General features: G+C 37.5%; 1 protein-coding gene across 2 annotated transcripts in view; it reads left to right on the top strand.

The window, feature by feature from the left end:
* The window catches only part of POLQ (DNA polymerase theta), a 119,127-nt gene extending 104,468 nt beyond the window's left edge, over positions 1-14,659 (top strand). For both annotated transcript variants that reach the window (XM_045852024.1, XM_045852023.1), the window contains 3 exons: positions 10,282-10,435; positions 13,140-13,258; positions 13,658-14,659. In XM_045852024.1, coding sequence (XP_045707980.1) covers positions 10,282-10,435; positions 13,140-13,258; positions 13,658-13,771 — 387 coding nt within the window. In that variant the 3' untranslated portion in view covers positions 13,772-14,659. The remainder of the gene's footprint in view (positions 1-10,281; positions 10,436-13,139; positions 13,259-13,657) is intronic.
* The last annotated feature ends 966 nt before the right edge of the window (positions 14,660-15,625 follow it).

Here is a 15,625-nt window from a genome sequence, read left to right as displayed (position 1 = left end):
ACTATAAAGCCTGCCACTGAATGCAGCTTAATTGTCATCTGCCGCTTATTAATGGGGTTTTGACATGAGTCTGCAAGCAATTGATTTATTATGGTCTCTGTGCAGTCGAACCTCCCTGCTAATGATAACCTGTATTTGCAGCTGCTTCCCAGGGCTGGCATCACAGCCTCAGCTCCTCCTCAGATCATTAGGCTTTAAAATCTCATAAGGAGCACACAACCTAGCTCCCTTGCATGTTTTGTGCACAGTAGGGTTCGTGCTCCTATGAGAATACCTCAGGTGGAGGTGCAAGCTATAGGGAATGGCTGTAAATACAGAGGAAACTTCACTCACGCCCCTGCCACTCACCTCCTGCTGTGCAGCCCAATTCCTAACAGGCCACAGACTGGTACCAGTCCATAGCCTGGGGGTTGGGGGCCCTTGCCTTAGAGAGATCACTGGCATATTAATTGGATATTCTGTTTCATTAAGGACTTCTGAAGTGATGGCACATGCCAGTCTTTTGGAGATTAACATAAATATCAGCTCACCCTTATAACACTTCATTTAAAGATGTTTCAGTAAGCCAATTATTTGCTAGTGTTGGCAATAAGTCATTAATAAAGTTAATTCTTACATTTGCTAGTTGATCTTTGTTTCAGATACCATATGCTAATCTGTCATACATATCACACCAGATTGACAATTTCTTCAGAGACTAGCCAGTCATTAAATTGTGATTTTTTTGGCTCATTCTACTTGTTTGTTTATTTTAAAAGCACTAGTTCATCAGAGGTTTTTAGGATACCCAAATTATGGAAGAAGGCTGTTTTTAATGTTAGTTTAAAGATTTAAAGATTTGATCGTATTTGCTTAAATTGTGAACAAAAAATCTCTTTCTGAAATCATTGGGACTCATAAAAACATTCTATGTATCTGAGCTTTTAAGCTTCTATGTTAGTCCAGGTTTTTCAGCTTTAACTGGTTATGTTTTGCCCCTCCCACGTAGTGTTGCGTGTCAGTGTCCACTACACACAGCACGTTAACGAAAGGACCCAGACTCAAACTGCCCAGCTGTGGCCTGGAGCTGGAAGCCTTCAGAGCAAGAATGCTCTTAGGGACCGTGGAAGAATAGTTGGCTTTTTGTTACTTCTTCACTCTCTAGCCTCCCATATCTCCACATGCAGACATTGGATGTTTATCAGGCTTTTACCATCTCTTAAGTGAACTAGGTACTGTAATTGATGCTCTAGAAAAAGAAATCTTAAAATGTATTAGAAGAGATAAAGCAAGCTAAAACTATATAAAAATAACATACATACTTAATTATTTAGGCTTCAGGAAGGAGTTAGTACTTGAACAGATTCTTAAAGATGATTTAAAATTTAAATGATTGGACATAAGGAAAAGAGAATCACATTTGAATAACAATTTGAGTGAGGATTGGCTAGAAGCCAATCTAGTAGGAATGGAATGGAGAATTTGAGTTGTCACTTAGGAGCAGATAATTTTCTACTTGTTAGACGGAGCCAGATAGTAGAAGGATAGTAGCAGCTTTTTAATAGTAGGCTGAGAAATCTGGACTTGATCTAACAGGAATTATGTATTTTTGGAATTTACATGATAAAAAATGGAGGGTAGAGTTGTTAACATAAATGAACAATATAATTTACTTTTATAGCCAAAGATCTCAGCGTTAGACTTCTTTTTTTCAATGCTACTATAGTTTTAAATTGGTAGAATCTTTTCTTAATTTTTAATTGAATTTATTGGGTTGACATTGGTTAATAAAATTATGTAGGTTTCAAGTATACAATTCTGTAATATAGTATCTGTATATTGTATGTGCGTTTACTGCTCCAAGTCTCCTTCATCACCATCTATCCCCCTTTACTCTCTTCCACCTTCCCCTACGCCCCATTTCCTCTGGTAATCACCATGCTATTGTCTGTGTCTGTGAGGTTCTTTTTCTTAATCCCTTCACCATTTTCATCCACCTCCCCAACCCTGCTCCCCTCTGATAGCTGTCACTCTGTTCTCTGTATCCATGAGTCTGTTTCTATTTTGTTTGTTAGTTTATTTGGTCATTAAATTCTTCACATAAGTGAAATCATATGATATTTGTCTTTCTCTGACTGGCTTATTTCACTTAGCATACTACTTTCCAGGCCCATCCTGCTGTCACAAAAGGTAAGATTTCCTTTTTTTCTCCCAAGTAGTATTCGATGTGTAAATGTATCACTGCTTTTTTATCCACTTGGCCTGCTTCCAAATCTTAGCTATTGTATATAATGCTGCAGTGAATATAGTGGTGCAGAGAGTACGATTTCTGATGGCTAAACTCTAGGTATTAAGATCTAACTGATTTGTTATATTGTTGCTGAGAGAAAAAAAATTCCAACACTCTGAATTAGTCATAGGGACAATATAGCCAAATTTTTTTTTTTGGTTTTGATTAGGTTTGGTTTTACTTTCTGTTTAACTTTTACTGTATTGAAAAATATGTATAGAAAAAGCACAGAAAATATGTACATTTTAGTAAATTATCATGGGGCTATATCTGTGTGCAACCCAACTCACAAAATAGAATATTGTCAGCACCCAGAAGCACCTCTCATGCCTCCTTCTAATCACCACCCACTGCCTTCCCAGAAATAACCACTATCCTAACCTCTAACCTTATAGTTTTGTTTTGTGTATTTATTGACTTCTATATATATATCATCTAGGTGTATTCTTCCATGTCTAGCTTCTTTCAACATTACATATGCCAGTCATGCATGTTGTTTCACGTGTGGATAGCTGTGTAGTGCTCTATTATATGGATATACATATACACATGAAAATGGATATTTATCCATTTTTTTCTATTTGATAGGCATTTGGGTTTCCAGTTGGAGATGTTATGGATTGTTCTGATTTAAACATTCTTATCCAGGATTCTTGGTGCGCAGATGCTCCCATTTATGCTTGGTAAAGACCTAACCATAGAATAGCTGCTTTAGTAATTAAAGCCAAACTGTTTTTGTGGTGTTCGTAGCAGTCTGCCCTCCCATCAGGAGTGTATGCGAGTTCTTACCACTCTGTATCCTGGCCAACATTTGCTACTAAAGTTAATATAATTGTAGCCATCTATAACCATATTATATATGGTTAATATAATTTTCCATAGTTTTAATTTGCATTCCCTTGAATACTTATGAGGTAAACTAAATTAAAAATTTTTTTTAGCCATTTAGTTATTTTTCTTTCCTTGGGAAAGTGCCTATTCAAGTTTTCTTATTCATTTTTTTATTTTGTGGAGTTGTCTTTTTCTTACTGATTTTTTGGGAGTTTATTATTGGTTACATGTGTGGAAAATGTTCTCTCACACTGTCTGGCCTTTTCATTCTCTTATTAGTGATTTTAGTTGAGGAGACAGTATACATTTTATTTATACTTAAGTTCTTTTTAAATGAAGAAATAACATACATGTGGTAAATGGCACAAGTCTGAAGTGTAAAGCCTGAAGTTTTATGTATGTGTGTGCCCATGTGCCTGTGACCACCGTCAGGATGGAGAACTTTCCCAGTTCCCCAGATGGCTTTCTTATGCCCCCCTCCAAGACCCCACAGTGCACACTCATAAAATTATAGGTTAGTTTTGTATGACCTTGATTCTTATTTAAATACAATCATACTCTGTACACTCTTGGGTCTGAATTTTTTCATTCAAATACAAGTCTGTGAGATTCAGTAGTGTCATATGCAGCCGTAGGTTATGTCTTTATTTAGCTCAGTAGTATTCCAATGTAGGAACACACCAATAATTTATTCACTCCTTCTGAAGTTGGCAGGCATTTTTATTATTTTCACATTTTGGTTGTCATTGAATAAAGTTATTATCAACATTTTCACATATGAGATTTTCGTATCTTTTGGTGAACATATGTACCCAGTTCCATTACCTTAGAGTGGAATTGCTGAGTCATAGAGTAAGACTCTAGGAGTGTGTACTACCTTTAGTGTGTACTATGTAAGAGTTTTGCAGAGTGGGTATTCCAGTGTATATTGCCATCAACTTTATATATTGTATCTACATTCTTTTTTTTTCATTATTTAAAAAATTATTTTACTGGTGTTCAATTACAGTTGTCTGCATTTATCCCCCACCACTCCCTCCACCCCAGCCATCCCCACCTCCTTCCCGTTTCCACCACCCCTTGGTTTTATCCATGTGTCCTTTATACATGTTCCGAAAAACCTTTTCCCCTTTCCCTCATTACCCCCTCGCTCCTCCCCTCTGGTAATTGTCAGATTGTTCTTAATTTCAACGTCTCTGGTTATGTTTTGCTTGCTTGTTTGTTTTGTTGATTAGGTGCCAGTTAAAGGTGAGATCATATGGTATTTGTCCCTCACTGCCTGGCTTATTTCACTTAGCATAATGCTGTCCAGTTCCATTCATGCTGTTGCAAAAGCTTGGAGCTCCTTCTTTCTTTCTGCTGTGTAGTATTCCATTGTGTAACTGTACCATAGTTTTCTGATTCATTCATTTACTGATGGGCACTCAGGTTGCTTCCAGCACTTGGCTATTGTAAATTGTGCTGCTATGAACATTGGGGTACATACGTTCTTTTGGATTGGTGTTTCAGGATTCTTAGGCTATAATCCCAGCAGTGGAATTGCTGGGTCAAAAGGCAGTTTCATATTTACTTTTCTGAGGAAATTCCAGACTGTTTTCCACAGTGGCTCCACCAGTCTGCATTCCCACCAACAGTGCACTAGGGTCCCATTTTCTCCGATCCTCTCCAGCACTTGTTTGTTGATTTGTTTATGATGGCCATTTTCACTGGTGTGAAGTGGTATCTCATTGTGGTTTTGATTTGCATCTCTCTGATGGCTAGTGATGCTGAGCAGTTTTTTCATTTGTCTCTGAGCCCTCTGTTTGTCCTCCTTGGAGAAGTGTCTGTTCAAGTCTTTTGCCCATTTTTAAATTGGGTTGTTTGTCTTCCTGGAATGGAGCCATGTGAGTTCTTTATCTATTTTGGAGATTAAACTCTTGTCCAAGGTATCATTGGCAAATATGTTTTCTCATATAGTTGGTTGTCTTTTTATTTTAATGATTTTTCTTTAGCCATGCAGAAGCTTTTTAATTTGATTAATTCCCATTTGTTTATTCTTTCCTCTCTGTCCCTTGCTCTAGAGGACATATTGGTAAAAATATTGCTGCATGGAATGTCTGAGATTTTCCTGCCTATGTTTTCCTCTAGGACTTTTGTGGTGTCACAACATTTAATTCTTTTATCCACTTTGAATTTATTTTTGTGTATGGTGTAAGTTGGTGATCGAGTATCTACATTCCTGATATCATTGATCTTTCTAATTTTGGCCATTCTGGTAATTGTGTCATAGTACCTCATTGCATTTTTATTTGCTTTTTCTTGATGACTAGTGATGTTGAGCTCCTTTTTAAAATGTTTATTGACCATTTGGAATTTTCTTTTGTGAAGGGTGTGTTCAAGTCTTATGGCTTTTTTGTTTTCTTGTCTGTCCTTTAAACCAATTTGCGAGTCCTTTATATATTCCAGGCATGAGCCCTTTGCTTACATGAATTTATCAATCTTTTTATATTATTGGAGTGATTTCCTTGATCTGTTTAAGGAAGTTTTCTGTACTTCAACATCAGAAAATGATTTTAGAAATTTTTGTTTTGCCTTTCATATTTATATCTACAGCCAATCAGGAATTTATTTTCATGTTTCAAGAGACTGAAGGTCAAGGTCTCTCACCTCCCCCATGGATATACAATTGCCCCAAATTATTTATTGAAAAGAACGAGCCTTCCCTTCACTGCCCTGCAGTGCCACCTTTGCTGTTAATCAAATAATATGGATGTTTCTGTTTCTGGACAAGTTATTTTGGTCTGTTGTATTTGCTCATCTTCAGACAGTGCCACACTGCCCTAGTGATGCAGTTTTGTAAGGTGTCTTGATATATGGCAAAGTAAGTTGTCTTACCTTGTTTTTTTCCCACAAATATTTACTTATTCTTCATTCTTTGCATTTCTATATAAATTGTAGAAGCAGCTTGTAAATTTCCACACAAACACAAAATCATGTTTGGATTTTTTATATTATTATTATTGCCTGAGTTCATAGATCAAGATGGGACTAATGGACACATTTAAAATTTGAGTTTCTAACCCAGGAACATGATCTATTTGTCCATATATTTAGATCTTGAGTCTTGTTAGATTTTCTCAATAACATTGTGTAGTTTTGGGAAAGAGATTGTATCTCATTAGATGTTTGTTATTAGATTTATAGCTAGGTATTGAAAACTTTTGATGCTGTCACAAATGGTATTTTTTTATTCTTTTCTTTCTTTTTCACATTTTCTAACCCTTGGCTTCTCACACATAAAAATATAATTGTTTTTATTGTTGTTCTTTTGCCTAGAAACCTTGCAAATATTACATATTCTAATAATTTGGCTGTATATACTTTTAGATATTCTATCTACACAGCATCACTTCCAAAAAAACCAAAAAAGAATTACAGCTTTTTCATGTTATCAGTCAGAGTGTTGGTTCTAATGACCTAATCTCCTGTTATCAGAAACCTGTATTTTCTTTGTATATAAAAAAGCCCTGGACATCGAGAAACTTAGATTGTGGGACACATAGCTAAGACTGCCATTATTTCTTATTTTGGATGAGAATCAGAGAAGTACAATATCATTAGAGTGTAGTATATGTCTTAGTTATATTTTTGTGTGCTTATGTCAGTAAAAACAACTCCAAAACTTCAGTGACTTATACGATAAGCAGCTCTAGTTTTAAATCCTGTTATAGCTTGGCTCTCAGTTGACTGTCACTCCACTCCATATTGTCTTCCCTCTGGAATCCAGAGCAATAGAAGAGTCCCTACCTGGGTAGACCTTTCTTTGTGATAATGTTGGATAGTTTTAAAAACTTCTACATGTGCTATGTGTCAGTTTTACTCACAGTTCATTGGCCAAGACAAGACAAGGCCATCATCCTTTTAGAGTGAAAAACACTTCAAATTACGTGGTGGTGGGTGGGGCTGTGTAACTTCACAGAGAAAGGCAGCAAGTAATATTAATTCAACACACTACACAAAGTTCCAACCAGGGGAGGAGTCAGGAGGACTCTGAAATTCAGTTGCTCTTTAAAAGTGACAACTGAGTAAGTTTACAGGGGATTCATCAGTATTTGATACAAAAAAGTACATTAAAAAAATCTATCTCAGCCTTAGAAAACTAGAGAATTCTAATATTATGCTAAGTGAAATGAACTAGTAAGAAGAAGACAGAAATGATATGTTTCACAAGCATTTAAATTTACATAAACAAAGAAGATTGGTTATTGTGGGGTACTTGGGGGAGAAAGAAATGGGGTATTTTTTCTTAATGGGTATAGATTTTTAGTTTTAGTGATGAAAAAGTTCTAGAGATTTGTTTTACAATGAGAATATATATTCCACTTAAACTGTACACAGGCTGTTGGTTAAGGTGGTAAGTATAATGTTATGCATTTTTAAATACAATTAAATGAAGAATTTAACGGAAAAATTAGGGGTTAAAATCCCTGAGGTTTATATTCCACTATATATGTATATACCACAATTTCTTCTTCTGTTAACCTGCCTGTGGACAATTGGCTTGCTTCCAGCTTTTGGCTATTGTGAATAATGCTGCAATGAAAATGAATGTACAAATATTCCTTCAAAACCCTGCTTTTTATTCTTTTTTTAAAAAGATTTTATTTATTTTTAGAGAGGGAAGGGAGGGAGATACAGAGAGAAACATCAATGTGCGGTTGCTGGGGGTTATGACCTGCAACCCAGACATGTACCCTGACTGGGAATCGAACCTGCAACACTTTGGTTTGCAGCCTACGCTCAATCCACTGAGCTACACCAGCCAGGATTTTATTTTTTTGAATATAAAAAAAGAAGTGAAATTGTTCAATCACATATTAAGTTTATTTTTTATTTCTAGAGGAACCTCCAAACTGGTATCTACCGTAACTGCACTATTTTGCATTTCCATCAACAGTGGGTTTGGGTTCTAATTTTTTCACAATCGTGCCAACACAGGTTACTTTCTGTGCTCCAAATACTGGCCATCCTAATCAGTGTGAGGTGACACTCCATTGTGGTTTTGATTTGATTTCTCTAATGATTACTGATGTTGGGTATCTTTTTATGATCTTATTGTCCATTTTTATGTTTTATTTAGAGAAATGTCTGTTCAAGTGTTTGATCATTATGTAATCAACTAATTTGGGCTTTTTTTGTTTTAAATTTTAGAGTTTCTTTATATACCTAAGATGTTTACCCTTTAACTGATATTAGTAATTTGCAAATACTTTTCGTCATTCTATAGGTTTTCTTTTTTTAAAATTATTTTTAAAAGATTTTATTTATTTATTTTTTAGAGAGGGAAGGGTGGGAAATAGAGAAACATCAATGTGCGGTTGCTGGGGGTCATGGCCTGCAACCCAGGCATGTACCCTGGCTGGGAATTGAACCTGTGATACTTTGGTTCGCAGTCCAAGCTCAATCCACTGAGCTACGCCAGCCAGGGTTTATAGATTTTCTTTTAACTCAGTGGATTGTTTCTTTTGATGACTTAATTTTGAAGCTTGATGTAGTTTCATTTTCTATTTTGCTTTGTTTCCTGAGCTTTTGAGATCACATCCAAAGATTTAGTGCCAGATCCAATGTCGGGAAGCTTTTCCTTTGTGTTATCTCAAGTGAGTGTTACAGTTTTGGGTCTTCCATTTAAATCTTTAAGCCACTTTGAATTAATTTTGCATGTGGTGTAAAATTCTTTTACATGTGAATATCCTGTTTTCTCAACACCTTTTGTGAAAGTTTGTCTTTTCTCCATTGATTGGTCTTGTTACCCTTGTTGAAGATCATTTGACCATAAACACAAGGGTTTATTCATGCTGTCTTTATTCTGTCCCATTGATCTATATCTCTGTCTTTATGCTAATGCCACTCTATTTTAACTTTAGCTTTGTAATGTGTTTTGAAATCATGAAATGCAAGCCAGTTACCTGCTAGTTTGGAAGATTCTTTTGGCTCCTCAAGGTCTGTTGAGATATCATATAAATTGATAATGATATTTTGTATTTCTTTAAAAAATGCCATTGGGTTCACAAAATACTGAATCTGTAAATTGCTTTGGGTAGTATGAACAGTTTAACAATAGTAAATATTCCAATCTATGGTTTTGTTGCTAGTGAAAATAAAATTTAAAGAAGTTGTTTTAAAAAAATCTATCTCTTTAGCAGGTATTCTAGGAGTTAGGTCCACTCAGGAAACAGGGAACCAGAGAACACCTCTCAAGTTACATAGATCCCTTCTGAGAACTTTTGGGACGACAGGAACAATATTCATGGACAGGTTGCACCTTGCATCTTCACCCAGACCCCACCCCTACTGACTCAGGATAATCACTTTTAGTGGCTATGGTTGCGAGCCAAGAAGTTCATGACAATAGTATTAGGGAAGTGCTAACTTAATACCTAGGGAGCTAGGATCTGTATTTTCTCCAGCAGCTAATGATCAGTGCTGGCAGCCTATCAAGAGCTCTGATTCATACCTGAGGGCCCCAGACTTGCCTGCAGCAAACTCAATGCTGGGACTAAGAGGTCACTCATATATGGAAGATGTGCTTGGAACATTTCAACCCACATCACAAAGAATCTACTTATATCTATTTAGGATAATAGTTATATTTTGAGGAATAGATCCTTTAGAGCCCAGGTGGCAAGCACAAGGCCTTGGGGCTGAATCCGGCCCTCTACCTTGTTTTATCCAGCCTGCACCTTGTTTCTACCCAGAGGCAGCTCCAAGCTCCTTGCCCCTAGTTAAGGAGTAGTTACATTTACACAGTCCTAAAATTACATTTGGCTCTTTGAAGGCAACCTCAAGGCTAATGTGGCCTCTAGTGAAAATGAGTTTGACACCCCTGCTTTAGAGTGAATTTTAGAACATTGATGATATATGTTTATAAAATAAAATAATTTTGAGCTATCTTAAACATATCTTAAGTGTGATACAGGTTTTGGTTCCTGAGTGTTGAATATTTATAAATTGAAGCAATTTCTATTTATCATGTGGATGACAGCTCAGAATCTCAGGGCCTGGATCATTTTAGTTGTTATTCTAACAATGCTGCTTAACAGTTGATATCCTGGGTCAATCTTGGTCCAGATTTCTGGTTGGATAGTGGGTATGAAACCGTATTCTATATCTGATGGAACACCTGTTATTATTGTTTTTCATAGGCTGAGCGTCAGGCTATCAACACAACAGTCCAAGGTTCAGCAGCTGATATTGTCAAAATAGCCACAGTTAACATTCAGAAGCAATTAGAGACCTTCCCCTCAACCTTCAAATCCCATGGTCATCGGGAAAGTGCACTTCAAAGTGACAGAACAGGTTTGTTCATAAGTGAGACTCCTGCTATAGCATGATGAGATTAATTGCATCAGGAATGAAAAGGGGATGTATTTTATGTATTCTCAACAATTTTCTAACATTTTGATATCAATTTGTCTTTACATTCAGAATTATTGAGATGCCAACGAGTTTTTGTTCCTGTGAGTTCTACCTACCAATATTTACCATATTAGAAATTTAAAAAATAAGGAATTTAAAAATGTTTATTAACATTTAAAAAGTAATAAACTCAACATATGTTAACATAAGTAACATATTTTTATTAAAATGACTATATTATTTAAATATTTCACTTATTTTTAGAGAGAGGGGAAGGGAGGAAGAAAGAGAGGGAGAAAAACATTGATACGAAAGAGAAATATCATTTGGTTGTCTCTCGTGGGGCCTGAACCCATAACCCAGCCATGTGCCCTGACTGGGCATTGAACTGGTGACCTTGCGCTCTGCGGGGTGATGCCTAACCAACTGAGCCACACCAGTCAGGGCTAAAATATTAATAACTACATTTTTTTAGAACAAAAGAAGTTTGGTAATAAGTGGCTCTATTTTACCTTTCTGATGATCTCTTTAATGTTTATGAGAAGATAGTTGGATTCTCTCTCCTATTTCTGCATTCAGTGTGTTGCAATGTTACATGTCCTGTAACCTCTGAAAAACCCTAAATGTACAGTCTAGAGTGATAAATACCCCCGCTTGTGGAAGACTGGTGGGTTCCTCAGGATGCGGTACTTGCAGTGCTAAAACCAGGATAGCTGAACACCTTTCTGTATACTTACTGACAAATGAGACCAAAAAAGGAAAACAACCTCTGCATGTTGTTAAGAAAATAATTTGACTTTGCATATGCTTTGAAAGGGACTTAGGGATCTCCTGTGGTCCTCAGAACATAACATAACATAACATAACATAACATAACTTAAGAACATGCTCAATTTTACCTATTCACGGCATTCTGTGTTCTCTGAAGTCTGCAATAAATACTAAGTTGACTTCCTTATCACATACATTTCTTTGTCAATATTGTCGCCTTTTCTTGCTCTTGTTCTTAAAATACTTTCCCTAAAAGTCCTCTCCTTGTTGCTTGGATAGATTATTTCTTGTTTTATAGATAGATAGATAGATAGATAGATAGATAGACAGATAGATAGATAGATAAAGTGTGGTGATCAAGCTTATTTGGGGAATAGTACTATTGTGTGCCTGTGTGCTTTGAAGGGTTTAGAGGTAAAAGTTATCAGCCAATGTTTAAATTTAAAATCTACTAAGGAAAGGAAGATACGATACCTGACTTTGAATAGTTGCATAACTCTTCACAGCAGAGTAATGCAGTGTCAAAATGAGGATGTAGACAATAACAACCTTTAGAATGAGTGGAAGACAATGTAGATATGTCCCTGAGGATGACTTCATGGTGACATGACAGCTTAAGGTAGCAGTAGGTCAGTGCGATCAAAGGGAGCTGAGCCTGAGGCAGCAGACTGCACAGGGAACAGGAAGATCATGGCATTCTGGGTCAGAAGCCGAGTGCACAAGGGCAGTGAAGAGGACAAAGCTATGGTGATCAGAAAACAGAAAAGCTAGAGCATCTGGACAGCTGATGCCGTGAGATAAGGGGGTCCAGCGGGGCAGATCAGATGTCAGCCAAACTGGCAAACAGATGCACAGCCTTTGCAGCCCAGCTGTGGAAACACCTTGCCACGAACTCATCTGCAGTTGTTCTCTTAGCCTGTGACAGCCACCCCTGAGCAAACTGGGGCTGCAGAGAGTGACAGCTAAAGAACTCTCAGGGAAGTGCCAGATACGGAAGGAGATGGGAATATATTTGTGCTGTCCTGAGGATAAGTAGGAAATTTGGATGGCAGAAAGGAAGCAGTGGTGTGAGATATGGGCAAATAATTAAAGGTTGTTACTCTAAAGGTCTTAATGTTGAACCTTATTTAGTGATCAGAGGGACATAGCCTGTACCACTAGGCCCAGCTAGTTAGGAAATAGTACCTAAGTCTAGTACAGTGATTTATAACCATTTGTGGAGTCATGGGTTTTTGAGAATCTATTGAAAGCTATAGATCATTTTCACAGAAAAATGTACAGACATGGACTGTTACATATAATGTCAAGGGACTCTCAGGCTCTGAAGTCCACGTTTGGATCTGAGGCCAGGTACTTGTCTCGAGTGTGCTCACTGGGGAAGCACCAGTTGACACTTCTGGCCATAAAAAGTCACCAGGCAGTGTCCCTCTTATAAAACATTGCCTAACTGCAATACCAGCTCCCTTTGCTGGAGCAGGAATCAGGCCCCATACTATCCGGGTGCTTTTACTTAGAACAGTGGGACTCCATGGAAAGAGAAGATGTTGGTTATTTATGAGAAATAAGTTAGAGTTTGGAGCAGATTTTGTCACACTTCATTCACTGGCCTCTTTGTTAGACTCCTCCTTTCTGGGAGGAAGTTGACGGAGATTTAGTCTACCTGATAAGTAGGCTAAGTAGCAGACAGCAAATCGTTATTTTCCCGATAGTTCCAAATTTGCTGTTTTTTAATCTCTTAATTAAAATTTCCCAGAGTTTCTCAAGATCTCTAAAAAACAAAACAAAACAAAACAAAACAAAACAAAACCCCAAACCCAACATTCTCCTGTGGCAGAGTGACATGTTTATGTTTGCTGCTTTCTTCACTGGGTAGGAGGATTGTTACCGGAGAGAAAACTGCCAGGGGTCTTTGGCCCAGTCAGAGGAGGCTTCTTCATCCTTCAGCTCCACGATGAACTCTTATATGAAGTGGCAGAAGAGGATGTTGTTCAGGTATTTTTACAGTGTTTGCACCCATTCTATGGAAAGTTAAGACTTTGTAGGTCAGGCTAAGATACATAAAGGTTGAGTCCTTAAGGGTATAGAAAGAACTGAGAGAGCTCAGTGTCATACTATTGTTAAAGAAATTCCTGGTGCAGGGATTTTTGTCTGGAAGAAGTTAGATGGGAATTTGGAGTCTTGTCCCAAGGGTTTCAAAGCTCTGAGTATTCTAGCTGAAACTGGGAGAGCGCCTGCTGATCAGTGCAGACTTGGGGTGCCTGGCTCTTTGCTGATGTCAAGTTTTAAGCACCGGGTGAAGAGCTCTAGTGTGGTCTGCCGCCTCAGTGGGTGGGGTGGGAAGAATTCTTTCACTGGGCAGAGAGTTTGCTAACCTCTTTCTTCCGCCCTTAGGTTGCTCAGATTGTCAAGAATGAAATGGAAAATGCCATAAAACTTTCTGTGAAACTAAAAGTGAAAGTGAAAATAGGTGGTAGCTGGGGAGCACTGAAGGACTTCGATGTGTAAATTATACAGTTGATTAAGGCCTCCTAAAAGCCTTGTGTGGGAACAATTACATGGGAAGAATAGAGATTACCCCTTCACCTACTTCACGAAAGCAGAAACCATGAAGTCTTAACAGATTTAGCATAGTAATTTATAGTAGGAGTTTCAAAATGTATATGAGAGTTTATTCTCTGTAGAGTAAAAAATCTTTTTTGAGGTAAAAGCACCAAGTTTAATGATTATGTTCCCTCTCAAAGAGTATTTATGAAAGCCTCTCATAGCTTACTGTGGCTCTAAACAGGTTCAGCACTCATCCTTGAAATATGCACTTAGCACGTTGGGTCCTCACCTGTCTGGACCGAGCATGCGAAAAATGGAACAGTTGCCTCAGAGGTACTTTCAGCCCTGTCCAGGGTCCAACAGGAGCCACCGACGGATAAGGATTTTACTTCATGTACCTCACCAGGGTTAGGCCTTGTGTGTGATTTTTCACCAATATCAATTTAAGACTACTGAAGTAGTATTTTTAAATAGCATTGGCTAATAAATTATGAATTCTATAAAGTGGTAAGTCTTGATATGGATGTAGTCAAGGAATGGGTTTTCATGAAATGCTGTTTCTGCTTCCTTTCCTCTCTCCAATTCATGCAATGAATGTATTTACAATACTTAGGTATTATAAAATAGGCTGCGCCTCTTGAAGAGGTATCCTGTTCTGTAAGATAAGGTGTTTGTATTGCAGTTTAATATAATACTTCCAGAGAAGGAAAACACCCTCTTATCAGTCCTCTATGTCTCTTTCTATGTTTGTAGCATGGTGAGAATACTGACCCCCCGAAAAGATTGCACTTCAAGAATCCCTGTATACCTGACCTTTTTACTGTCAAAATAAAATGTATTTATGAGAAACTTTCTATCAGCAGTTCAGTTTTGTAAATCGTGTTTGGTCTAAGACACTCGTGTCTCATATTTACTTATTTTGCAGTTTGTTTAACTCTGTGCACATAAGAAATGTTAATTATATTCTTAATCAGTTATCAAGAGCTCTTTTATGTTTATTAGTCAGAAATTTTTTAAAAGACAGTTGCTTTGTAAATAAGTGCGATATACTGTCAGTATTTGGATATTAGTGCACACGATACTCAGACATATTTTATGGGGGGAGGGGGAGTGGGCAGAAGACGACAGAGGTAAGAGGGAAGTTCTGTCATTGTTTCTCAAGGTTTTTCCATGTTCACCTGCACCATGTTTTTCAGAGGGACAAGCTGTAGTGCTGTCAGTATTCTGGTAGCCTTGAGATCCAACCTGAGAGAAAGCTCACTGTTTACTTATGAGCGTTCTTCAGACATGAGTGCAGACATGTAGGTCACTTCCACCTCGTTTTCTGCAGCCATGGCCCTACACGTAGAGCCACATGCATTTTCTCATCCTTTTTTTTGACCTATCAGCTGGACTTAAAACAGGCCTTGTTTTGCATCATTCAGTTATACACAAATTCCAGTTACCATGGTTTACTTAAATAACATATTGCACCTTACAACACAGTTCAGATTTCAGTTAGAGAGGCATAGTAACTGAGTAATTGCATAAAGTTCAAACTTCATTGGTAGCTGTTTAGGACACAAATCACTGTGTACAAGTAAGTAACAGATGCTCATTGTGGTAGACAGAATAACACCCTCCCCGCCAAATGTCAGCAGTCTAACTCCTAAAACCTGTGAATGTGTTATATTACATGGCAAAATGACAGTGCTGATATAATTTAGTTAGAGATCTTGAGATGGGGACATAACCTGGGTGGTTCCAATCTAAACACAAGCGGCCTTCTAAGAGGAAGGCAGGTAGAGTCAGAGGAGGAGATATGACTACGAAACA

Source organism: Phyllostomus hastatus, unplaced genomic scaffold, assembly GCF_019186645.2.
Source record: "Phyllostomus hastatus isolate PE091 unplaced genomic scaffold, TTU_PhHast_1.1 phas_contig_86, whole genome shotgun sequence".
Taxonomy (NCBI): Eukaryota; Metazoa; Chordata; class Mammalia; order Chiroptera; family Phyllostomidae; genus Phyllostomus; species Phyllostomus hastatus.
This window is presented reverse-complemented; position numbering and strand designations above follow the sequence as displayed.